This window comes from Ziziphus jujuba, chromosome 7 (genome assembly GCF_031755915.1).
Source record: "Ziziphus jujuba cultivar Dongzao chromosome 7, ASM3175591v1".
In the NCBI taxonomy this organism is placed as follows: Eukaryota; Viridiplantae; Streptophyta; class Magnoliopsida; order Rosales; family Rhamnaceae; genus Ziziphus; species Ziziphus jujuba.
Window position 1 is genome coordinate 27,714,235 of NC_083385.1, and position 27,904 is coordinate 27,742,138.

The 27,904-nt window shown below is 31.3% G+C and overlaps 2 protein-coding genes and 1 pseudogene across 2 annotated transcripts; 1 reads left to right on the forward strand and 2 right to left on the reverse strand.

Moving 5' to 3' along the window:
- Window positions 1-711: 711 nt before the first annotated feature.
- LOC107408537 (probable methyltransferase PMT26) lies at window positions 712-6,337 on the reverse strand. The gene is made up of 9 exons (XM_048479004.2): window positions 6,022-6,337; window positions 4,252-5,386; window positions 4,017-4,166; window positions 3,229-3,499; window positions 2,777-2,887; window positions 2,510-2,684; window positions 1,969-2,241; window positions 1,407-1,601; window positions 712-1,293 (listed from the first exon to the last, which is right to left on the reverse strand). Exons 2-9 carry the CDS (start codon window positions 5,347-5,349, stop codon window positions 1,065-1,067), a joined length of 2,502 nt encoding a protein of 833 aa, XP_048334961.2. The 5' UTR covers window positions 5,350-5,386; window positions 6,022-6,337; the 3' UTR covers window positions 712-1,064.
- An 11,265-nt stretch (window positions 6,338-17,602) lies between these two features.
- Window positions 17,603-19,978, reverse strand: LOC107420876 (pectinesterase QRT1-like; annotated as a pseudogene).
- Window positions 19,979-22,177: 2,199 nt separating this feature from the next.
- On the forward strand, window positions 22,178-23,300 carry LOC132804547 (uncharacterized). Its single transcript, XM_060819182.1, has 2 exons — window positions 22,178-22,511; window positions 22,609-23,300. The coding sequence occupies exons 1-2, from the start codon at window positions 22,425-22,427 to the stop codon at window positions 23,119-23,121; spliced, it is 600 nt and encodes a 199-aa protein (XP_060675165.1). The 5' UTR covers window positions 22,178-22,424; the 3' UTR covers window positions 23,122-23,300.
- The last annotated feature ends 4,604 nt before the right edge of the window (window positions 23,301-27,904 follow it).

Here is a 27,904-nt window from a genome sequence, read left to right on the forward strand (position 1 = left end):
CCTGAGAGAAAACATCACTTACGATAGACTTTTCTCAAGCAAACCTTTATATCTTTGTTCCCCATTTGACATAAAACATCTTGGTGACATTATTACAAAATCTCCACCGACACAAATGGCAAAAATTTAGTTGAGGGCTTGGAAAGAAAATTCCACAGGCAATGAAGAGTTGATATTGGCAAGTATCTAATGCTTTTCATCAAAGAGTTTAAATGTTTTCAAATGGGCCATAAGAGGAGCATTAATCAAAATTATCCATCTTGACACTATTTTGGAGTCTTAATAATTAAATATATATATATATATATATTAACGGGTAGTTTTGAAAATTTAAAATTTTAAAAATTCCTTTTAGTATTGCAAGTGGAAATTCTTTTATCAAAAAGAATAAAATATATATATATATATATATATATATATCATCTTAGCCAATGGAAAAGCATTTTATCACCCTTTTTTAAGGCATCTTTGTAGAATTACTTCATTACCCTTAATAAAACGAGACTCTATATAATACACACGAAACTAGATGGAAAAGTGGCATCACATTAGAAACATCTGAGGATCAAAATCAACAAATCCCGTATGAAAAAAGTCCAAATGATATCAAAACCTTCAAAACCAATGCCAATTCCGCACAAATTTTTCTCTTTCCGTTTGCTGTTTAAGCCAACAGTAAGTTATGGCTCAGAAATGCATCAAAAAAAGACATTTCTAAACAGGAAGTCTCTCATAATTTAAAACCTATGGCCTTTACACTTACAAGAATGTGTTCTTTTTCCTCTTTTTTGGATCAAATATCTCATAACGAAACCTGGATATTACAGTGAAAATTCCAACACCAAACTCACGGTGATAACCTCAATGTAACACTTAAAAAACAATGAAACAATAACAGGACACTAAAAGGACTAACTAACATGATACATGGCCTAAGATAAAAGTACAGTTACCATGAGTAGAAAATTAGCAACCAAAACAAAAAAGAATACCTAATCTCATCGGTATCACACCTTCAGTGATGAAAGGCCAATTAGAGTAGCACCAAGCATGGCTGAGCATGACTAAGCGATTGCAAACTTGACTGTCTCTGATTCACTAGGCCTCCATATGGACTTCTGCACACACAGCAATCCTTCCTTGTCCTTGGAGTAGGTCATTCGAACCTCCCATTGCATAGACCTCACCATGTTCTCCAGTTCATTAATGGTCTCAACATTGTCCCGAACAATAAGTTTCCCTTCTGGCCTCAAGATCCTATCAACTTCTGCTACTACAGCCACTAAATTGCACCTGCAGCACCCACAAATCATTGTAAGTTTAGAGCAGTGTGTTAAGATATTGCATGGTCCCAAATGAAAGTTTCACAGGTTTAGAAATGACAAATTAACGAGGTATATACACACCTCTTTTTGATCTTGGAGAATAGATGGTCAGCATGGACAAGATCATAAGACCTAGGGTAGGTGCTAAATGACTCGCACCAATCGTGATATATACCGAAGAGACCACGCTCATAAATTATAGGTAATGTATCTGGAGCATCCACTGAGACCACATTCATAACCCAAACATTCAAATCTTTCAAAGCAGCAGCAAATCTGCAAAAGCACAGAGAAGTCAGAACAAATAGAAAGGACAAAAGAACTTGGAAAAATTACCTGACACCCAAAATGGACTAAGACATTCTACATGGAAAGTTTTTCACAGGAAATTAAACTTGCTCACTTTCATAGAAAAGGAGAAAAAAGAAACCCACCCTCTCATTAGTATATTTTTTTTTTGCCAGGATCAAGTACAATAATAATAGCAGCAAAACAAAAACCATAACTAATTTGACTTTTCCCATGGATCAGGAAAAAAGCAACCAAAACTAATTAACTTTCAGAAGATTAAATATTTTTAGAGAAAATCTTATGATATATCTACACAAAATAACAATTCAAACAAACTAATCATTTTACTTACCCTCCATAGACGGATCTCATGTCCATGACACTCCTAACAGATGACCAGTTAATTCCCATTCCATTTAGATATGACTTGCTCACGACACGTTTCCAATGCTGATAATCTGCATTGAAGTCCTCAGGAGCAGCTTTTCCATAAACTCCAGTCTGGGAAGTCAACAACCAATAAGGTGGTTTATCCAACCTTGCCGGCCATTGATCAGGCCATTGAGACCCACGGTGTATTGGATCAGTAGGCACTTTATGCAAACAAGCTTGCAGTGGCACATTCCTATATACAATGAAAATATAAAACGTGATTAGTACACATACAGAGCTACAAAATTATGAGCAAAGTAGTTCGAATTGGACAAAAAGTTAGAGACCAATTTCAATCATAGACAGTTTCAGTGCTTGCATTCCAATGCATTTTTCTAATCTTTTTGCATGGATATAGAAACATTTGAAAAGTTCAAGCCAAAAATACTATCTGGCAATCCCTATAACAGAGAAATCGAACTAGTAGAAGATGATGCGTCACAGCTAAATATTATAAGTACCAGGCCGCATCAGGAGCATCGGATTCTGGGCAGATAGGTGGTTCTTTTTCCGATCTTTTCTCATAGCATTCATTGGATGTAGGCTTCCTATATATAGCTGCACCAACGCCATTCAATGTATCCTTGCTAATTGTAACAAGCTCCCAGCATATTGCTTTTGTTAGTTTCTTCATGGCTGCAAATAGTTTCCACAATTTTCAAAAGTTAGATTTTTCAACCAACAGAAAATTCAATTCTCCATGGTGATAGATCTATAAATCAATATACCATTCCATATTTCAACATCTTCAGCTTTTTTCTGATAAACTGGAGTAGCAGACCACACAAAGAAACCACCAGGTCGCAACACACGATTCAGCTCCAAGAGAAGCTTACCGCCTGCATATTATACTTGTCAGTGCCAAAAACAAAAGAATAAACAAAATAAATTGCACCATACATTACTATTGTCAAAAGCTGTTGGCTCAAAACATAACAATGTGCAGAAAACTGTAACTTCAATAATGCTATTAACCATGGATTACATTGAATAAATTTAATCACAACTTCTAAAATTGCATCACCACTTTGAATATATGAAAACTGTAACTTCAATAATTCTATTAACCATAGATTACATTGAACAAATTTAATCACAACTTCTAAAATTGCATCACTATGTTGAATATATAATGCTTTATCATGAATAAAAATAAATTAACAAATAGTATCTACAATACCTTCTATATGCCATGGAACCCTGCAGCGAGCACAATGAACAACGTCAAAAACTCTGCCAGGGAAGGGAAGTCTCTTTGTGCCCATTACAGCAGATATACTGGGAATTCCCCTTTCAAGTGCAAACTGCACTTGAGCTTCATGTTCATCTTTTGGGGCAAATGACATGGTGAGAACATCTCTGTCAAAGAGAAAGCCACCAAAGCTTGCAACACCACATCCAACATCCAGAATGACACGGGTGCGTTTTCCCCAGGCAATATCAGGAACGGACTGCAACATAAATAAAACCAGTGCTGCGATAAACTAACTGAACACTGAGATGGATAGAAATAAAACATTTATTCCCATTTTTCATACAACCAAACAAACAAATATCACAGTTCTGCTTGGCTAGACAACCAAACAAATCGAAATATAGCTCTATTTTCCATAACTACTAATATCTTTTGCCGCTTAGGTACTATGTTACAATGTAATTATTGCACGCAAAATACATATGCACAGCACATGGATCCTGTCATGTCCCTCCCAAGAGGACACTAAGGATAATGGCAAGGAAGAAATGAAACACAGATCCAGTTTAATTTAGCTTCATTTCTTTTTTCTTTAACTTGAGTGTCTTGGTCAGTCATTTTGTTTTCTCCTTAATAAAATCTCATCGATCATAAAAAGAAAATGTGTTTCAAAACCCTGACAAATTCTTACTTTAAGGCATAAGTCAAGCAATCATGCAAAAAGTAATATAAATGGAATGACTGATGAGAATCAAATCAATAAGGGCATTCACCTCCTGGATAAAATCAATATAGTGAAGAGCTCCATGCTTAAACTGTGTTCCACCACCAGGAAAAGTAAGGTATTCGCCAGTAACTTTCACCCAATTCTGGTGACCTTTAATTTCTGCAAGCTTGGTGTGAGGAACATTATAATACCATATCTGTAACAATGCTTCGTATCAATAAATGCAATCAAATATGGAAAAAGAAGAATGTAAATGAAACTTGCAAGCTAATTTAAGGTACCTTTTCCCTGCTCTTAGGCCATTCAATTGGGCGCCTATATCCCTCCGGAAGTGGAACAAGGCAGGTGGGTGCTTCTTCAGGACAGTGCCTCTCCCGATGTTCATAATGCTTGGTACTATGAAGACTCTTAATTGCTTGTATATTGTCGAGACAAGGGATGAAATCAGGACCAGCTGTGGAATTGCAAAGTTTCCAACTGTAAACAGTTTGCTGTTTAGAAGAACGTTGTGTTTCCTTTTCATTCTTTGACTCTACAGCTTGAGTTGACCATGAGCTATTTTGGGTAGTAGTTTCATTCAAAAGCTCAGACTGAGCCCCAGAGGGAAATACCTCAGTTGAACTCTGGCTTATAGCCTGACTGTCTTCCTTTTTCTCACCAGAGCTTCCACCTGACTCCTTGTCATTTTGCTCCACTTTCTCCTCTATCTGACCATTTACCTTGTCACCGTCTTTTGTTTCATCTGGGTTATCCAATTTCTTCTCCTCATCCTCTGATTTATTCTCATTCTCGTCCGAATTAGTCTTGTTCTCATCCTCATTTGCACCAGACTTCTTCTCACCATTGTCCCCAGCTTCTGAATTTGAGTCGCCATTTTGTGTATTGGAGTCCCCATCTTCAGATTTATTTCCTCCATCTTCTGTCTCAGGTTTTGATCCATCTTCAGGCTTCTCCTCTACTTTCTCTTCAATTTTCTCCTCCTGCTGCTGCTGCTCTTCAACTTTCTCTTCGATCTTCTCTTCAGTTTTCTCTTCAGGCTTCTGTTCTTCTTGTTTCTCCTCACCCTGATTGGAAGTCACTTTGCTGTCTCCCTTTGTTGCATCCTCAGGCAAATCTCCAGGATTATCTTCAAATTGTCGGGTTTTGCTCTCACTGGTCTCACTAGCTTGTTCCTTCACTTCACTCACCTTCTCTTGTCCCTTAACCTCACTTTTATTCTCCTGGGGCACATCAACATTTTGAACTGGAACTACAGACGACGAGGTCATCATCCAAACCCCGACCAAACATAGAGCCACAAATACCACAATAGTAACTGTCGAGCAATAACTGGAGGAAGACCTCCTATTTTCTACTCTAGTATATTTTCCTAAAGCCATTCTTACCAATCAAAAGTTATTCCCCGACACCCTAAACCTGGCAATCAAACGAAATAGAAACAAAAAAACAATTACAATCATACATTGCATCACTCTTGTAACAGATCCAGCGAAATTTTCATGATCTACCAACTACCCATATTCCAAAACCCAAACCCAAAAAATAAAAGTTAAAATACATAGAAACTAAAAAAACCACCCCAAAAAAAAAAAAAACATTTAATACAAAGTCACCAATAGATATTCATATTCATGTACAATCATTTACAATGTAATCCACCTAGGTGAATAAAAGCATGGAAAAGAGTGAATTTAAAGAGATCCACTAAACATGGAAAGCCAAGAGATTTTCTTTCTTTTTCCACAAAGACAAACAGAATTCAAAAGCATAGAAATGAGACAACTTTAGGCAAAAACGGCGCTCATTGGACGTCAAAATCCATAAGCGACTTGCATCCCATTAAGTAAAACTCAAAGTCGAAGCTTTTCCAGACAAAAGCAAGCAATTTAGATCCATAAAAATTCAAAAAAAAAAAAAATCAAAACCCACAAGCTAGAAATAGAAAAATCGAAAATTAGAAGATGGAAAAAGGAACTAAAAAAACACCAAGTTCATTTAGATCTGGGAGATCCAACGAGCTGAGCATTACGAAAAACGTTATGGTAAAGTACCTGGGCTTTTTCACCAAATGAGATCTGAGCAGCAAATCTACCTCTCCATATTGGGAAACGTGAAATGTGAATCGGGAAAAAGGGTTGGAGACGAAAGGGTGGGTTTGATGAATGAATGTTTTTAGATTGAGAAATGAGATAGATTTATACTAGCAAAAGTGGCAGCTCTCAATTTATTTTATTCATTTAAAAAAAAAAAAAATTGAACTGTTTGAACTTTTGGAGTTTCTGTTCAAATTTAAAAAACAAATTGAAAATTTGAGAGAGAGAGAGAGAGAGAGAGATTGTAAGGGCGATAAACACTCCGCCACAGGAAAGCCGTGAATTCAGAAAACAGAGACAAAGCCGCTGTGAATCATCAATCCAAACGCGGTAATTTGTATGGGTTTACGCGTTTATTTTTTTATTATTGTGTGATCATCATTTTTCTCTTTTTTTTTTTTTTTTTTTATTCTTCCATTTTTTATGGAAATTAAAAAGAATTATCTCGATATTAGTTTTCTCACAATAATATTTTCTTTTGAGTTATATTAAGATACAATATTAATGTATTCAATTTTTTAATTATAACATTTGGATTCAGTAATTGACAAGTTTACGACCTGCTACATAATTTTCATGAATTAATTTACTATGTTTGTGCTACCCAATTAATTGATTTATATATATATATATATATTGGAATAAAAACTAATTTTTATTATTCAAAAGAATGCATTTCGCCTGTTTTAGACTTAGTTGGGTTACAAAGTCTATTTTGATTTTTAAATAAAAGATTTTGATGAGACGATATGTGAAACCAATTTACTTTTCTATATAAATTTTTATTATTAAAAATAGTACATATCAATAACTAATTTGGACATATTTAAAATGTTGTTATTTATTAATTAGTGATAATTATTAATTTATGTATCAAATTTAATTAAAATATTTTATTTTACTATTTTTTATATTAAAATTATATAAATAAACTGTAAACTATTTGAATTTGAATTGTTATTTGATGTATAATTTTTACTATCAATAATAATAAATAATATTTTTTTATATAATTATTACATCACCAATCCAATATCCAAAACAAATTTTAAAAAATATAGTTTCAATTTCACTCGGCCTTTTGAAAATATAAATTCCCAGCTCATTATTATAACAATCACGATTTGTGTTAATATTTTGAAAATGTTTGGTATATTATCACTATCAATATCAACCCAAAGTTTGGTGATTATGATTTCGCTTTCTTTGGTTTCAAGGAAAGCACGAAATTCTCTTTTATAAAGATATTGCAATAGACTTTAATTATGTCATGCAAATTGGCTGTATTAATGTTTGTTGCGGCAGAACATCAAATCTAATGGCTGGCATAAATATAATTCATTTTTTCATAAACCTTATTATTTTCTTTTATAGTACGTCCATTACTAGTCTATTTTTCTTTTTCTTTTTTTCTTTTTTATGGGTGAAACCACTATTAATCTATTAACGTAGGATTCTATGCTGTGACATTTGAATTTTATACTATATGACAATTTAATCGGTTATTATAAAATTTTTTATATTATGTTTTAAATTTTAAAATATCAAAAAAATATTAGATAAAATCAATTAATAATTATTACATCACGAAAAAAAAAGATTATTCATAAAAAATATCATTTGGATGGTTTAGCTTTTGAACCTCAGCATAGTTAAATTAAAATTTAGCACAGCTATGCAGTAGAAAAGAAGCCTAAATGGGACCCCTTATTTCGTTTATAGGTCTAAACCTAAAAAAACTTGTTTATTTCTTTTAGTTTCATCCAATAAAATAAATCATTAACATACCAAAGAAATTATCATAAAAAAAAAAAATCTAAAATTGACCTAAACACAATTTAAAAAGAAATGTAGAAAACATATAATATTAATTTAAGCCTAAAATGTTTGCTTTTATCTTGTTACACTAAAACTTGGGGAGCTTTGCACTAGCACAAAATTTTAGACTCATTTATTTTTATTTTTATATTTTTATTTTTGTTATATTTGACCCACCCCACTATGGAAATTAGAAATTTGGAAGAAATTTTATTTGATTTTTAGTCAAAGAATTTCATTTTATATTTGCTCATCGAAGTTAAATGAGTGCCGTCCAGTGAAGCGTCGGTGCAAGATTTTAAGAAAATGGAAAACAAATCTTCTTTGGACGAGACCGCATGACGCGCCATGTGCCTTAACCAGAAAAAAAAAAAAAAAAAAAAAAAAAAAAAAAGCAACACCGACTCAAGCTTGACAATCAAACCAAACATAAATAAATAAATAATAAAAACAAACAAATAAAAAAACTCATAAAAAAATAAAATAAAATATCTGATTTTTATTTTTAGTAAAAAAAACAAGATAAAACGGGTATAAAAAGTCAGCATGTCAGTGGGAATACGGCCGACAATGCATATGGAGGGTCCCACTACGCGTGAGATAGAGATACGAAAGGAATTGAGTGGAACGGAGCAGATCATGACAAGTACATGCATGATCGAAGTGTTGTGATTGGCTGTTTGAAGTATAATGTACCGTACGCAATCGAAACTCCAACGTGCCAGCCACTGCATGCCGTGATCCGGATCCCCATGAGGCGGGAGATGGTGAAACCAAGAATGGCTTGGCTACTCTCAAGACTATTGTCATTATGGTGATCCCTCTCTTTTTCTTAATCATTTTGTTTGATTTGGATGATCGTACGGTCAGATTTTGAATGGTTAATAAGGGAAGATGGATTTTATTCGAATAATCAATGTGGTGCCACGCCACACCACGCCGCTCCAACCCAACATCATGATTCATGACAAAGATTCCCTTTTCTCTTCATTTGTTTCATTGCGCTGTTTGTTTTCTCATAAATTATCATGGTTTATTATTATTATCATTCAAAATCTTATTTATAAATCAACGTTGCTTCACTATTTTAAAAGACAATGCTTTTGATTATAAAACAAATTTAGAATCTTTAAAACAATTAATAAAAATAATTAAGATTGTCAATATAATTTTAAAGTATCTCTAATAGCTTTTTATATTGATAAATATTTTTGACAAATAAAAATAATAATTAATTTTATCTAAACAATCTGTCAAATCAATATGATAAGAAAAAATAAACATTGTTGAAATAACTATTTACTTTTAAAAAGTTTGTTAAATATTTTGAAATTTGTTAAAAAAAATTTACTTTTAAAAAGTTTGTTAAATATTTTGAAATTTGTTAAAAAAAATAATTTTTTTTACAAAAAGTCAATATTAAAAAAATATATAAACTAATAAAATATTTAATTAATTAACTTTTATGCACAACAAAATTGAAAAGCAATTTTACAATTGATTGTGGATTTATGTTATTTAAATTTAAATAATATTACTTTCTATGTTACATACACACATATATAAGTGAAAAGTTTTACTCTTAGGTTCACCCTCCCCCTTAGAGTTAATGTACTCAAAATTTTGCATGTTCATACATGAGTATAAATGGATTTATGAGTTTAAACAAACTTATAACAAACTTAGTCCTTAGAAAAATTGTTACAACCTATGGACAAGTTTTTTTTTTTTTTTTTAGCTGAATATCTAAGGAAATATTTGAGTGTCTATAATGAACATATCGTAACATTTACAAACATTAAAAAGGAGTAGAGAAGAATTAGAATAATATAACATAATCTTATTCCACGCATTAATAATGCTTTGTTCTTCAATTGATTAGAACGACATTAACTCACTAATAATTTTAATCAATTTTACTAAGCAAACTTGAAAATGCCTAACACCCATAAAGGGTTTTAGACATTGAATGTTAAATAGATAATCAAGGTAAAACAATGATCAAATTTTAGTTTAATTGTTGTCAAAAGGCTATACATTTTGTACATTTTATGGTGGTTTCTACCCTATTGTTTATGACCTTTGTCTTTTATTATCTTTATGGCAATATCTTATACATCTATTTGCATCCAATATCATTGCTACTTTTAGATGGTTCATCCAAATCTCACACATCATTTGATGCATGGACGTCATATTATCTTTTATTATATCTAACTAAAAGTTAGATACTGAATTATTTATGGCTTTCTCATAAATGATTAAATCCAAATCATTATTTATATTAAATCCGTGTTCCTAAAAATAGATTTCATAGTTATCAGATATAATGGATCTTTGAACATTTTGTTACCTTCTCAAAAAGGCACACATCAACAACAGCTGCAACCAAAATATATCATTATATCTTATGGTTTCAATTCTAATTGACTATTAGTTCCACTACTATCATATTAATATTATCATATCAATATTATTTCTAGTAAGAACATCAACAATGGGAATGATCCACACTTTCCTTTTGGTATTCAAGCTCCTTTTGGACCCTTATTTTTACCAATGTCAAAATACCCTCAAAATAGCTACTCTGTTTGACTTAATAATCTTGGTAGTTTGAAATGGATAATAAAATTTGGAATCCTTGGATACTTAACAATATCCAACAAAAAACCATTAAAGGTTATAGGATCCAAAATCTTAACTTAAAAATCATAAATCACAATCTCAGTTTCATAATCTTATATACAAGAAAACTGGTAAATTAAAATTTGTCAACGTACACTGCACCATATACACAATGTGCAATTCTTCCTTTCAACAATGCCATCTGTTGAGGAGTGTCAAGTATTGTATATTACACATTAATACTATACTCACGCAAATAAAATTGCAAATGGCCTTAAATTTTGTTCAATCTCGTTATATCTACTATAGTATTCACCATCATTATTAAACCTCAAAGCCTTCAATATAGTATTCATTTGAAGCTCGATGTTCACTTTGAGCTCTTTAAGTGCAACCAAAGCATCATACTTCTCGCTAATAATTTCAACATATGCATAACAAGACCATAATAATAAAAGTCATTAATATATAATAAATGCCTATAGCCTATCACAGTAGATGATATAACCAAAACCATGAACGTTACTATCATAATATAAAAAATTATTACTAATTTTGGCACGTACAGGTGCAACTATAGGAGTAACAATAGTGAGATAAGAGAATTTAACACAAATAGTAGCTAATAAGTCAAGTTACCAAAAATGCTACATAAAGTTTCATAATGGCCAATCTCAATTAGCTTAATATTCCATGTCATCTCTTGTTAAATCATCAACTTTCAATAGTTGACCAAACTGTGATCAAAGTTGCACCATCCATTAAAGATTTCTTTCTTTTCGCCTTTTTATGACAAACCACATCTATGCCAATGAGACCAGACATAAAATCCTTCTTCTTATTGGGCTTCAGATCTTATCTTTTCTTTGCAACAATTTTCTTAAATTTATCCTTTTGACTGATCATATAGCAAAGGACTTAAATATGTTCAGCTTGATATAATCCTCCTCCTTAAAGAGAATAGTAGTTAACTCATCCAAAACACATCCAAACTTCGTAGTGTGTTGATGCTTGACCCAATATTATCAAAAAAGATGAAAGGCTCCTCATTATTGTGAAAGATATTCCTCGTCAATATCTTTGTCAAGATCCATAAGCTTGATATAATAAGAGAAAAGTTTCAAGATAAACTAATTCACATCATTAATTCCATCATACACAATAGAGTTCAATAAATATAAATAGTTATGTTTCTCAATTTATCAAAATTAATAATTTCTAACTAAACTAACTCATGAACTTATCTACAGTGTTCATCTTTAAAATACTTGAAAAAATTCAATCATCTATGACTGTTGTACAACACTTATATAAGTGCTTCAAGTCCTTCCTTACACAACATTTAGCTTTGGCAATACTATAATTATTTGGTATCTTTAGTGGTTCAATTTTCAAAGCCATATCTAACTTTGTGAGAGTCAAACATTATCAGAAACTTTCACTACTTTTGACAATTAATCTATTTAATTTTATCATGATATTCATAGGTAGAGTATTATGAGTACTTTTGGCTATGGAAATAGCAAAAAAAATGAATGCATTATATCACAATGACTATGAAAATGTTATCATTCTAGCCCCCTCAATCATATCATATCATATAATATTGCTAGGGTCAAACAGCAAAGCCAAACCCTAAGTCAAGCACAGTCACATCAGCATAACACTCGAGACCAATCTAGTACAGGCCCATACATTAGAGTTAGAGATGCTGTCCCTCAGGGATAATTTCCTTTTATCCTCTTTGCCATTCAATGGTCTTGATTTCCTGAAAACAACCGATTTTCCATTTCTTCTGGATGACTACTCCCCTTTGAACTCCTTCCCTGTGGCGATATCTCTATCTTTGTAGTACAAATGAATCCATACATAAGTCAGGGATAATCAACTAAATCACCACAATCAAATACATTGAACTAAGTTACCGACAAGGTAACTTAGAGCCTACGATTTATGGTATTCAATCAATTTTCACTACCATTTCAAGCATCCTACTAAGTAATTAAACCATCGGAAAAATAACCTAATCATCTGTATGGACCCTTGTTTATAAGCAAGAAAATATTACATTTGCGGTTTTATAAAATAGGCAAGCTAAGTGTTGCGATAAACAAATATTTAGGCATCCTATCTATTATGCCAACATCATGTTGACACCCATATATTGAACAAATTAAATCTCATGATAGAACGAGTATCCAAAATTTCATTTACTGTGTCAACTTTTATTCCATTGGCAATTTCATGATATGGACAAAATAAATTTCATGAAAGGTGAGCATCTATAATTTTACACCATTATACCAATTAGGTACTAAGCCTCATAACAATTTATAGTTTGGACATATTAAATCTTACAATAGGTAAATGCTTAATCTAGTCACACCACTATGTCAAACATGACACAAAACCTTTTAATGGGCAATTTTAACCAAAATATTTAATTTTGAACATTAGGCATTTTAATTTAAATAAATTGAAAAATTGAGAATGGTGTAAATTTTCAAAAAATAAAATAAAATAAAATAATAAATAAAACCATAAATAAATAAATTTGATTTTCTTTCTTTGTTGAAATAATGATGTCATGGTGATGTCAACATATGACGATGCTGATGTCAACACATGAGGATGCTGACATCAGCTCATCCCTACATCCAGCCGAGTTATGGGTCAATCCTTTTGCAAGTTCACAGGTTGTGTGGCCTACTTCCTCGACCCAACTAGATAAACTCCCTCGGCCATGGTTTTCTTTGATTTCGGTGGTATTCTGTTCATTTTGGCTTGGGCAATCAGTTCATACAACAATTTGGCCAAAGTTGACCCAGAAAAACAAACACCCAAGCTAGAGAAATCTCGACCTAAGTATACACGGTTTCACCATATTTTCGCACTATTTTGGCTGCCATTTAAGATGATATTAACAATGAACGATTCGTTTAGCATTGGGTAACAAAAACCACACAAAAATTTGGTCCAATTTTGGCTAAAAATTATCACCCAAACCTAAACATATGTAGTACGGGTTCACAAATTTTATCATATTTTAAAGATGTTTCAGACCAAATCAAATATTCAAAACTACTCTATTCAATTTGAAATCCAATTTTCCATAAAGCCTAGGTTTCAATTTGATCCAAAACAAAGTTACACAAAAAATTTTCATAAATCTGGTTTAAGATTTTCTGTGAGTTTAACATTCTCTCATACCAAAATGAAGGTTCAAAATTACTTTATTCCATTTAGTATACACTTTACAACAAGGCCTAGTTTTCAATTTGTCTAAGAAACAAATTTCACATAATTGCATAAAATCAATTTACTACGAAACACATAACCTAATATCTACATCATGCTTTTTTTAGTTTTTTAGGATTAATTTGAAAATTGTTTACAATAGGTTTATGAAAACATGAAACCCAATATATTTTTTTTTTCTTTTTTGGCTTCACACGGCAATATATGAATCACAATGAAAAGCCATATATGAATCTTATTAATATAGCTAGGTGTAGTCTCATGCAATGCACATTGCTTATTCTGAAATAGTAGTTTATTATTAGTTTTGAATAGCTCAAATCAAAATAAATTTAAAACTACTATAATATAATAATTTGAAAAGTGTGTCTATCTATTTTAACAATCAATAAACTTATGATAATTTGATTTAAAATACAAATTATCTACTCATTTTATATTAATAGTAAGGATAAAGTTTGAATAGAATGATCATATAAAACATTCTATGAACGGTTATTTATTGATAGAAAATTGTTATATGTTATTGTTATTCTTTGTCACATAAGTAACAAAATTACCAAATACATTCATATTTGATTTTATATTTTTCTACATAGTGCATTCTTTTTAATTTTGTTCTTAAGCCAAACAAACTTTCTGTTGCTACCCTCATCAACTGTAGGAGAGGACTTTATAGTTTCTTTCTATCTCTTCTTAACATCATTTGGTTGTGAAATATTTATATTGCTAACCATTTTGCCTCACTTCCAATACCTTATCATCATTGTTAACCTAATAAAATATTGTTGAATTCTCTCTCATTTCCAAATATATGTAGATTCTGAAAATTGTAATATAAATGCATCAATACACTAAATAAAAGTCTATCTAATTGTTTAAGGAATTCTAGTTCAAAAATAGAAATCTCCATGTACTAGTTGCTTTTGTCTTTTAGACATGGCACAAAAGTTAAAAAAATGAATAATTCCTTCCTAAAATGAGTTAAACCTATATATATATATATATGTATATTTGTTGAAGAATGATGTTTGTTATAAATAGTATAACAATCTGAATCTTAAATTCAATATGAACCAACGCAAAAAGAACTTAAATGTATAAAAATATTAATAAATAGTTCATCAGTGTCAATTATATATATCGTTATGCTTTGACTATTGAATTAATCATTAAATCCTTTAATCATTATTGTAACAACACACACCTACAAAAAGTCATTTACCATAAGTAAATAACATACTATAAAATAGAAAACAAGAAAATTATAGAATGGTGCTCTTTGTGGTTTTTAAGCAAAAAATTTTCAAAAAAATGCTTAAAATATGAGGATGTATTTTTGAGATTTGTTACCAAACAATGCTAAAAGTGACTATTTTCTTTGTTTTTTGTTTTTGTTTTTTTTTTTTTTTGGTTTTTTTTTTTTAATTCCTTTCCATTTGAATATCAAACCTAGTAAGCAATAGAATAGACACTTTCACCGATAGACTTCTATTTAAAAATCTCTCATACCACTCATAACCCTACTATAAACCTAATTTCGACTTTAGTAGTAAATGAATAAAAACCCGTATACCTTTAACATCTAACAATGAAATAATTGAAGAAGGCAAGTGTTTGACTTATTCCTAAGAATCCAATAACTACAAACTTCTTCCTTTGCCGATAAGGTTGAGTCTTATTGTAACCCGTTAAAATAAACTTAAAATAAAATGCTCCATTCAATTTTCCTTATCTTCCCTAGAAAAAAGGATCTTAGCTTCAAACTTTTCATTTTTTCTCATCTTCCTAGTCTTCACTACAAGATTGCATTTTCTTTTGTTCTATTTTTTAATTTTTTTTCTTTCAAAATCAGGGCACAAGTAGAACACAAGACATTTGACAAACCACGCAAAAACTTAGGTAAATAGAAATTATAAAATAATATCTAAAAATTGACAATTCCATGTCCCTTATATACTCCTTTTTACTAAATGAACATTAAAACTCAACATCATTTTTACACCCAAAATGTTAATTCCTTAATGTAGTAATAGGGCAAGTGAAAAAAAGAGAGTAGATAAAAAGCAAATAAGACTCGGTTTCACTCAAATGCAAATATGAATACGCATTTCAATTAGGTACATCCATATAGGCAAATTCTTAAAAATAAAAACAAACAAACCAACTTGAACACATCAAATAGCAAGTTCCAGCAATGGCAGATTATCAGAAGTTCCATTAATGTCTTGATGCTACTGTTATTGGCGATGGCAGCGCTTCTTCATCTACTTGATGAATCATACGAATTTTGTCGTAAGTTTGGAAGATGTGCGAGGATTAGCAAAAAAATTGAGAGGGTGAAACGTTGTTGGTTTTTTATCCGAGAAGAAAAAGAAGAAAAACCTCAAAAGCTAAGGTTTTGTTTTGGACGCGAGGGATGCTTTTTCTATTTTTTACTTTCATTTTTGTTTTTTTACAATTAAGACAAGTGTGATATTAAAAGAAGGAAACCAAAAGCGAAAAATCTCTTATGAAAAAAAAATTGTCTATTGAGATTTTTCGTAGGAGAACCAATCTTTGGTACAGAGAAGAAGATGAAAAAGAAATTTTTTTTTTTTTTTTTGGCTACATGTGTGTGAAAAGAGTAGTTGCCGCATAGTCAAAGTACCCATTACAATAAAAAATCATACCATGGGATCCCAAAAATCTCATACAAGATATTTGAATTTGGTTTACACAAAATTATCATTGTATCCTTGGCATATCATTTTGGGAGGAAAACTATAAAAGGGTAAAGTTTGGTATTTTTAACTATAAATGACTATATTTTAAAATTAAATAAAATTTTAAAAAATCCAAAACAAAACAAAGTGCAAAACATACATGGGGTGTTTGTTACATGGGACTGGCCAGGACTGGATGGGTTATAGTCCCAATCTGGTGTTTGGGAAGGAAAATGGAGGACGGGACACACTTATCCCATTAATCAAATTATCCGAAACGAAGGGGACAAAGCTGACCCACCAAAACACCTGGGTCACTTTTGTCCTGTCCTCTTTCGATGCTTTCAACCTCTCAGCCTCTCACATAAAGTTGCTTCTGCCGGACCGTTCGCCACTTCTTTTCGGTTTGAAGCCACAATTCTTGACCTCGAAGACGTTTCCTACCAGTACACCAGCCATGCAGCTGTCAAAGCTAACCCTAACTCTGCCGCCGGCGAAACCCATTTCAACCTCAAGATTGTCTCCCCGAAATTCGAAGGCTTGAACCTCGTGAAACGACATCTGTTGGTCTACGACGCCTTGGCCGACGAGCTCCAATCTGGACTCCACGCCCTTTCTATTGTTGCCAAGACTCCTCAAGAGCTCGAATCTCAACCCAAACGTCGACCAGAGTAAAATCCAAAACTGGGTTTTTTTTTTGTCACTGTGAGTGGCCGAATCCAAATTTGCTTAATTTGTGGTTTATTTTTTTATTTATTTTTGAATTATTAAATTTGTAATCGTATATCTCTGCGTATTTCAGCATTTCAGCAACCGGCCTTCTCTCCCAACTCCGAAATTCCAGCATTTCATTTCTTTTTCCCTTGCCTTTCCCCAATCCCTCATTGCCCCCTCTTCCACCCTGCTGATCCCCAAGGCCAGTGACCGTATCTAACAGGTAATTCTTCATTCCCAATACTCTCTCTCTCTTTTGCTTGTTTCTTGTTGACCAAACGGACGTGTAACTGACTCTCTGATTTGGGCCTTTTGTTTCTTTTTTCCTTTGATTCCACTTCCTGTCTGTATTTGGATTTCGATGTCTCCGAGACCCTAGTGATGCTCTTTTTTGTTGTTTAGTGTCCTTAAGACATGAGTTACCCTTGCTTCCCGACGGGAAAACTGTAAGATAAGAAAGAAAATGTCATATGTGAAACTACAAAACTGTTATAGAAATTGTTATTGTGATGTGACAAAGATATATTGATAAAACCACAGTTAGAATTGCAGACACTAGATTGGTCGAGACTTGTCCTATATCAGAACCTCATTTTTATTGTTGGAAAGGCCTTTTTTAATTAAAAGTGTTTGAAATCTCATCAAACAGATTTATAAGAAGTTTCAGACAAAAAAGCCATACCAAGACATAAATTTAATGAGAAATTGTCTAATTTCAGTAAGTTAAATCCAAAAGTCAACTCCTCAGGTTCTATTCAGGAAAACAGGACTGTGTTCCAATGGCTATGATATTATAAAGAATAGAATTGTAGAAAGCAAACAAAATAAGTATTCTAGCACGCTTTGTGTTATATATATAGATTGGCTATAATATCAACATGAGACCCTTTAACAATTTCTACGAGACAGCTTTCTATTTAGTCATTCTCTCAAGAATGGTTGAAATTATGACAATGCAATATCAACCTTTTTAGATTGCTTTTTTTTATTACTAGTTTAGACGCTTTTACTGATTTTTCTAACATGATGAAAAATTCTTCTGAATGATCTAACATGTCTAATGCAAACTTGTAAAGATCTGGTTTGTGTAATTGGTTTTTGTTTTGGATTGTCATTGGTGGTTGTTTTGAATCGGTTTGAGGTTGTTGGTTTGTAATAATTGGGTGTGTTACGCCAAGTAGATAGATAGATAGATAGATAGATTGATAGATAGATACAAGCAGATAGATACAAAATAAAGCATATTGAATGAACACATTAGACAGATCATCTGGTGAATCCCTGTGATGAGCTGCAATTGCTCCTGATCTCTTAGCTATTGAATTCAGATGGCATTCCTAGTTGTAAGGTTTAGAAAGCAAAGAAAGAAACCCAGATTAGGAGACTAAATATGAAACATGGGTTTTGTCTTCTCTAATAAAAAATGGATAAGCTTTTTTTTTTTTTTTTTTTTTTTGCCTTTTTAACCTTATAGAGTGATCTTGCTCTGCCAAATACAAAATCAACTCTGCCTTGGATGAAACACTTGTAGAAAAAGTGTGTTCCACTTTCATCTAAAAGCGTATCTTGCTTCCCCAAAAACCTTGCTTTATAGAACATTGCTTTATCACCTGCAATTCTCAAGGCTACTGCTTGGTTGCCTTGTCCTCTGCGAACTGGAACTGCAGAATTCTGCAAACACCCCACACCATGAAATTATGTATCAAATAATTTGCATTTGAAAGTTTGATCTTATTGTTTTTTGGAGGGAAGGACTTAGGAAAGATGTTTAAGTACCTCGAAAGTGATTCTAGTTGCACAGAAATAATCCGACTTTACGGTTACAGATGCTGAGTTATATGTTCCCAGTGCAATACCATATTGATTTTTATCTGATGCCAAGTCATGCCATGTAAGTATAGTTCTGGATGTATGATTCATTTGTCCTATGAATGATATATATGGCTTCGTAATTGGTATATATATCTTTTCTATGCATAAATTTAAAGAAATTTCAAAAAATGTTTTCCACAATTTTCATAAAAAAGCATAAAACCTGCATGCATAGTCAATATAGCTGGTTGAAAATTTTGGTCGAAAAGTCATGTTGAAGGAAAGGAAGAGGAAGATAAAGAGAAAAATAGCAAGTTTTTCAAAAATCCCATGCAAATACCAACTGTACATGTACCTACATTTGCATTCTCACTTACAAAGTAAAACAGTAAGAAATGAAAACTTGAAAATTCTTCATTTGGTTTTCTGTTCAAACCAGAAAATTTTAACGACTCAAAACTCCAAAAGCAATTTGACCCCAAAAACCAACTTAGAAAGAGGCTTGCAGACACAAGACATAGCAAGAAAAGAGAGTGTGTGCGTATACATATATATATATATATATGTATATATATTTCATATATATAGACCTGTATGTTCCAGGAAGAATGTAGATTTTCACCCTTTGTGTGTTATGTTCTGGAACCATATCAATAGCACCTTAAACTGTACTAAAATTTCCTCCTCCATTTGTGTCAACCACAATAACATGGCTTAATTTGAATTCAATTGCTTCTCATATAAAATGTTTTTAATGCCACTCTTGGATTCCACGCAAATGTATATATGTTTTTAAAATTCTTACCAAGCAAGGAAATAAATAAGAATAAAGTGGAATGGTATAATAATTCCAAATGTACATAAAAGAATACATGTTCCTCGTTTGTAAAGTAATAATAAAATAATAGGTGTTCCTCATCACAAAAGTCGGTCAACATAAAAATGCATAATGCATTAATTGGTTGAATATTTGCAAACACCATTTTTGGTCTTCAATACTTAATTTGTTTTTTATCCTAACCAAAATATGATATTAAGAAGTTATAAGTACACTATCAAAACAAACTATATAAAGTTTTATTCTAAATTTATATTTTTATTCCCATTTAAAGTTATTTTTAAGCATATTTATTAATTAAATCTATTTCAAATAACTTCTTTATATAATTCATTTTTTGTCTTTAATTATATACAACATATATTTTTCTCCATCTAACTCATACTTCACCATAAGTTTGGGTTGCAACACAATGATTATCCAAATTATAAAAGCTCAAAAAGTTGTATTTAGTTTTTGCAATAATTATAATTTTTATTTATTTTTTATTTTTTATTTTTGTAATTTACCAATGTTGTTTGAAAACTATTTCATTGGCTCCATCATTAATAATAATAAAAAAAATTTGATGATATATATATATATATATATATATTGAGTTTGAAGAGTTTAAAAAAACTTAAATCCACCTTTTATTTTGACCTTCCAAATATATATAATGTTTATTGTGAATGCTAATATATAAATATATTATTTATGGAAGATTTTTGTTTTCTGTATTTATTCAATTGTATTGGCAATAGCAGCTCAATTTATTGTATTTCTTATAATTTTTTTTTATTTGTTGTTTTTTTTTTCTTTTTTGTAGAGATGGATGGAAGAAAATTAGTTGTGATTCAATCTTTTTGTTGGGGCTTTATGTTTATCTTTTTTATGTACATGTATGTAGCGTGGCAAAGGAGAAATGAAAGAGGTGTTAGGAATAGAATAACTAGGAATACCGAATTGCGTACATCTTTTATAGATAGTTTGTTGGACAATGATGTCACTTGTATTAGTCAATTGAGGATGGATAGGAGAACATTTGTTATTTTATGTCTGTTATTACGCCAGGATGGATATGTGAAAAGAGATGGTACTGTTACATTGGAAGAGCAAATGTGCATATTTTTGCACATAATTGCTCATCATACAAAAAACTGTACAATTATCAGTCGATTCTATAGATCAGGGGAGACAATTAGTAGATATTTCAATTCAGTATTGAATGGGGTGTTGCGCTTACATTCCATTTTGTTGAGACATCCTGAACCTGTATCGGATAATTGCTCGGATGATAGATGGAAAATGTTTAAGGTACGTATGTGGACTAGTTTGGTTATTAATTTTATAGTTAGATGACTTGTAGCATTATCTGACGTTAGTAAAATTGTTTGTGTCGTAGAATTGTTTGGGAGCATTAGATGGAACTTATATTAAGGTGAAAGTACCTGAAATCGATAAGGCAAGATATCAAACAAGAAAGGGTGAGATCGCAACAAATGTCTTAGGTGTATGTAACCCGAATATGGAATTTATATTTGTATTACCGGGTTGGGAAGGCTCCGCTTCAGATTCCAGAGTACTTCGAGATGCAATAAGTAGGCCAAATGTACTAAAAGTACCAACCGGTAAGACCAATCCTTAAATATTTCATCGAGTGGATTAACATTGCATAAACTAATAGGAGATATTTTTCTGTGTTAGGTTGTTATTACTTAGTGGATGCTGGTTACACAAATGGTGAAGGATTTCTTGCACCATATAGGGGAACAAGATATCACCTTTCCGAATGGAGAGATGGTTGTGCACCCATAAATTATCAAGAGTATTTCAACATGAAGCATGCATCAGCTAGGAATATTATAGAAAGATGCTTTGGGGTTCTTAAAATGCGATGGGCAATTTTAAGAAGTCCATCTTTCTACCCAATTGCAACACAAATCAAAACCATTACTGCATGTTGTCTGATACATAATCTGATTAGAAGAGAAATGACACTCGATCCTGGAGAAGTCGAATATGATAGGATGGAAAATTTGGACATTAATGAAGAGGAGGACATTATAGGATCAATTGCTTCCTCAGATCGATGGACGAATTGGAGAGATGAGTTAGCTAAGCAAATGTTTGGTGAGTGGAGAGGTCATCATGATTACTAGTTGATGGTTATGTAAAAAATTATGCTCTAACTGCTTATTTAATATTGTTTGTTAAATCTTTTGGACAATATGTATGAAGGCAAACTTATATTATATTAAGTGCAACATTTGAGATTTATTGTTATTTTGTTTGCATCTTGTTTTGATAATGTTGGAATCATGAAATGTTTACTTGAATAGCAATGGAAGCTGGAGGTAGCAGTAATGATAATAGGTAGGGTGAATCTAGGCGTACATGGAGTAGAGGTGAGGAAGAAGCTTTGCTGGTTCTTTTAGATGAAGCTGTAGCTAGTGGGCAACGTTGTGACATGGGAGCATTTAAACCTGGTACACTTAATATGATTGAGCGGCAACTGGCTGAAATGTGTCCTAACTCGGGATTACCGAGCAACTCCACATATTGAATCGAAGCTAAAAAAGTGGAAGAAGCAATATGGCATCATATACGACATGCTGAACAAAAGTGGATTTGGATGGAATGACACTCTTAAATGTGTGGAGATTGACAGTGACGATGCTTGGAAAGCATATGTGCAGGTTTTGACTTTGTTAGAAAAAATACCTTTATTGAATTTTGTGTTTCTTATCTTAAATATATAATGTTTTTACTAAATGATGGCTTTTTTTATTTTAGAGTAATCCAAGTGCAAAAAGTTGGAGAGATAAACCTTTTTCGATATATAAGAGGCTTGCTAATATTTTTGGGAAGGATCGGGCAACAGGACATGGAGCACAAACTCCAATTGATTTAGTTAATGATATCAATATGGAGCCTGACAATGACCAATTTGATGATGTGGGTTCTCCAATGTCTATGAATCAAACACATAGTCAACTGCCCACACAATCCCAATTAAGAGGTAAGAGGAAAGCTCAATCGAAGGATGTTGACATCGTTAGCGGGTTAAACAATGTAGCAGATAAGTTTATTGATAAATTGGCTACACAGTTAGACAAGTTGGAGAAGTCTGATATCAACTATCCACAATACTTAGCTATGGAGTTTGACAGGTTAGGATTCCCTATTACTGACAATCTCAAAATCTCTAAGGCAATGAGATCGGATCCATCGAACGTTGAGGTTTTCAAGATTATTAAAACCGATGCGCAGAAGATTGAATTTGCTCGTGGATTTTTGGATAACTAAATTAGTATTGTTGTGGATTATATATTTATGGATATGTATGAGAGGATGACAACTATGAACATTTGGAATTGAAACTTATGGACATATATTGTAACGTATTGAATGTTGGTTTCTAATTATGCATGTACGGATAATTTTATTATTATGTGTTATGTTTTAGAATATTAACATGCACTTTATTGATTTGGTTAGTTGTTATTTTGTTTAATAATATTACTATATTATATTGTCATTTATTATTATATGCAGGAATATTGAATGGCAAAGAGAAGGGTTTATGTTGTGTTTAAAGGTAGACAACCAGGGATATATAATTCTTGGTCTGAATGTCATCAACAAGTGCATGGATTTACAAATAATTTATATCAAGCCTATAATACAATTGAAGAAGCTGAAATTGCATATGTTGAGTTTGTAGAACAAACAATGAGGAATCGTAATGAAGCAAATCCAATACAAAATACCACCACCGTACATACACGTGCTCAATTTCACAACGAGTGGGGTAATGGTTTTGTATTAGATTGTTTATTTGGCTTACTATCAATGAGTTTATTTACTTATTTCTTATATAATTAGATTATCCTTGTAAAATCCAATATATATATACGGATGTCATACTTGTTAAAAGTGCAACTACATATGACATTTATTTATATATCTATATATCTATATGTATGAATTGAAGATGGATATTTTTATGCTATTAACAAGTTTTTAATTAAATATTATGTCAATTTTTTTATTTGTATTTAATTGTTATTCATGATTAGTAATTTTATTTTAATTGGTTTTGAAAACAATATTTTAAGTAGTTTATGGGTGTTAAAAAAAAATTACAAATGTATTATAAATATCATTAAATTATTTTTATTATTAATTAATTGAACATATAAATATCTATACAAAACATATTAAATATAAGTAATAATAAAACTTTAATTAAATATAATATTTATTTTTTTTGTAAATATAAATATAATTTTAAATCTTTTCATATATAACAAAATAAATACTATAATTATAAAATAATCCAATCCAGTCCGATCATGCACCAAACATGGGACAACTAGTCCAACATTCAGTCCAGAACTATACCAAACACAGTACTGCACTATTCGATCCTGTCCTATCCTGTCCGATCCGAACCTATCCTGTCCGATCCCGTCCGATTCGGATCTATCCTGCGTACCAAACGCCCCCACAAAGTCCAACCATTTTTGGATCATTTTGAATTGTAAAAAGATCAAAACTTGTAAGCACTTCTCACTTACATATAGATAAGGGATTTCACAATAGATCTTGCATATATCATAGATCACGAAATACCAATATAGAGCACATGATAAATTACAAATTATAAAATATAGTCAATCAAGTATATCAATACTCTGATACCAATTGTTGGTGTTAACACAGATTAAATCAATTAACAAACTTTAATCATGCAAATTAATTAACAATAATAACACTATATTCCCAAGATCAACACATATGCATAAATTGTATTTTATTAGAGATTAGATAGATTTATAACTTTTAAACGAAGCCATTGAGTATTTATCATCATTAATAATATAAAATAGAATACAAATATAGTATCTAATTGATACACTTCTCTTAGATTTCTCTTTCAAATTTTCACCAAATATACAACATAGATGCGTCAAGCTCTTATTTATCTATCATAAGTATCGTGTGTACATCCACCAATGACTTATGTCCAAATTTATATATATATATATATATATACAAAATAATTTATAAATAATAATACTAATAATAATAATAATAAAATATATACAAAATAATTTATAAATAATAATAATAATATAAGAAATAAGCCAACTAAATTTTTAAAAAGAATAAGTTTTTCAGTCTAATGAGCCAATTAAAATACTATAGTGAACATGTGCCCAAGGGCCTTACTAAAAAAGTTAATAAGCAAGTTAGTTCCATTATTGATATAAACAAACCTATTAAATGATTCATATGATTCTAGCTAGTCCGCACAAAATATCAAATAATTTACACTTGGTGCTTGCTTTAATTCCACCTTGGATTTGTCTTTGATAGCTTCTCTAGCTTGTTGGAGCTTGGGCTGCACTTGTTTTCTTTCATAGTATTGAATGAGCACTTATAACCAGTGATGAAAATACTGATATCGATAGAAATGTGAAGGGTATAATTTTATGAAAATATCGATAAAATTATAAAAATGTAAATATTTAATTTATAATATAGATTTTAACATATGAGATAATTAATATAAAATAATATAAAAATATAATAATTAAAAAATAATGATAATAAAATAATTTATATATATTAAAAATTATTGTAAATAAAAAAATATAATATTTATTAGCATCAAAATATAAAAAATTTAATAAATAATACTTAAATACATGAAATTCTCAAATATTTACCGATAAAAGAATGTTCACTTTAATAATTGTTACTTTGCTTAAATTGAAAAAAAAATCTTTTAGATCTAAAAAATTAAAAAATAAAAAAATAAAAATTAAAGAATGCATAAAAAAAAAAACATAAAGAAAGCAATAAATTTAAATATGAATCAACATCATTGAAAAGCTATTTTATACTTTCTAAACAAAAATAATATTAGTTGGCATGTGGATGAGTGAGGGACATGTCACACGCCAAACTCTATCGATTAACTCATTGAAATTATGGAGTTGCCTGACACAAATCACAAGTAAAAAAAAATAATAATAATAAAAAGAAAGAAAAAGCAAAACAACCCATCTCTCTCTCTCTCTCTTGCAAACTATTCTCTTTGCAAACTATTCTCTCTCTGTGCAATTTGTTTAGAAGATTAAAGATTTATTAGCTTTGCACTCCCCTCCCCCTTATCGAGCAACGTCGAAATCCGATATTGTCGCCGACATTTTGCTAAAGTCAACGACATTTTCTTCATTGCTTATAACATGGTAGAAGTAATAAAATTGTTGTTCTGCTTATTTATACTTACAATCTTTTACTTGATAATTTCAATTTCAATGTTAATATCATTTAGTTCGTATGAAGTTTGACAAAAATTTAATATGACTCTTCTAATTTTAATAATATTATATGCCTCCCTTCTTGTTCCAAAAGATTTTCTTCTACCTCCCTTGTTATTACAGTCATAGCATTTTAATTTATGATAAATTTTTTTTTTTTTATCATTTACATACCTTATAAAATTACAATTGACATTTTTAAGATAAAAATAAATATGAGGAGGTGCGTAGAGAATTATCTGTAATTTTCATGACAAAACTCTTTTCTAACACTAGAATTTTGCCCAAATGCATGGTTCTACCTTCGTGCTTATTCTCTCATAATTTAATATATGTACCTAATTGGAACATGTACCTGTTTTTAGTTATTATCATTATCAAAATACAATAATTTATTCTTTATAAGGGAGAAATAATGCTATATATTAAAATATTCATTAAATTTAATTATCAAATAAAACATGTTAATATATTATTTGTTAGCATATTATATAACTTAAATATAGATAAAAGAGTCCTTAAATATATAATTGAATTAAGAAAATAAACCCATTAAATAGTAATATATTATTATTTGATAAATAAATTTGCTGAATATTTTGACAACTTTAATAATATTGAAAAAAAAAAAGGGATGTGTATCCTATGATCTTATGATGTAAGTGTGAAGGGTCCACAAAACTAACTTCATTTGACAAGTTTTAATTTGTTCGTGGCATAAAAATTAAAAAAAAAGAAAAAAAAGAAAAAAGAAAGTTCCAAATTATTGTGAGTACCACTTGTTTTTAAAATTATGGAGACACTTTTATAATTAAACCTACTCTTTAAGTTAGGGGTAGAGTGTAACACCTCGTCCCGAGCCATGTCGGAATTTTTGCACGTTGACCGATGTTGACTGTTGACCATTGACCGAAGGGATCAAAAATTGACTTTTTGATCCAATTGGAATTCTAGGTTGAGTGAGGTACCGTTACGAAGTATACGTTGACACAAGTTCGTAGACTAGTAGCACGTTGAAAACGGAGCTACGGTTTGAAAGTTATGAGCAAAACAAGTTGAGGTCCAAACTATCCAAGGGGTGCCGGAGTTGACTTTTTATTCATGTAAGGTTGAGCTTTGACTCATGCATGGTTGTGAAGTGCTCGTCGATACGAGTCTGTAGACTAGCGGCACGTCCGATTTGGACATGTGGTTTGAAAGTTATGGACCTGTAGAGTTTTTCAAACACCGTATTATTTTAATATTATTTTTTAAATGTGTAACGATGTGCCACGTGTGACTTAATGAAGGTGACCATGTGTCACCATGTTGAGAAGCCACATGTCAACCATGTATAATATCATGTTATTTTATTATTATTTTATATAATATTGTTTTTATTATTATTTAATTATTTAATTATTTTTATTTTATTTTATTTTCCTTTTTCTTTTTCTTTTCCTTTTTCTTTTTCTTTTCTTTTCCCCACGTGGGAAAACACCTTCTCTTTTCTTTTCCTTTTCTTCCCTTCTTCTTCCCCGAGCCCGACAGAGACAAAAAAAAACACCCAGACTTCTCTCTCTCTCTCTCTCTCTCCTTTGACTCTCTCCCCCGCTCTCTTTGACCGACCTTTTGGCCGGATTTCAGTCGCTGGAAAGCCACACGCGCCGGCCACCGGTGAAGCCCAGCTCCCCGCAACCTCAGCCTCCAATTTTCCCGGCCAGTCGCCGCCGGACGCGCCCAGATCAGGCCGATGAAGTCGGCGGCGGCCGGTTAGG

Excerpts from the sequence above, each read along its gene's own strand:
- LOC107408537 (XM_048479004.2), bottom strand. The coding sequence starts at position 5,349 with ATGGCTTTAGGAAAATATACTAGAGTAGAAAATAGGAGGTCTTCCTCC. Across the intron at positions 2,242-2,509 it reads GATGCTCCTGATGCGGCCTG|GAATGTGCCACTGCAAGCTT; the intron begins GTACTTATAATA and ends CATTGTATATAG. Across the intron at positions 1,602-1,968 it reads ATGAGATCCGTCTATGGAGG|ATTTGCTGCTGCTTTGAAAG; the intron begins GTAAGTAAAATG and ends GTGCTTTTGCAG.
- LOC132804547 (XM_060819182.1), top strand. The coding sequence starts at position 22,425 with ATGCTGAACAAAAGTGGATTTGGATGGAATGACACTCTTAAATGTGTG. Across the intron at positions 22,512-22,608 it reads CTTGGAAAGCATATGTGCAG|AGTAATCCAAGTGCAAAAAG; the intron begins GTTTTGACTTTG and ends TTTTTATTTTAG.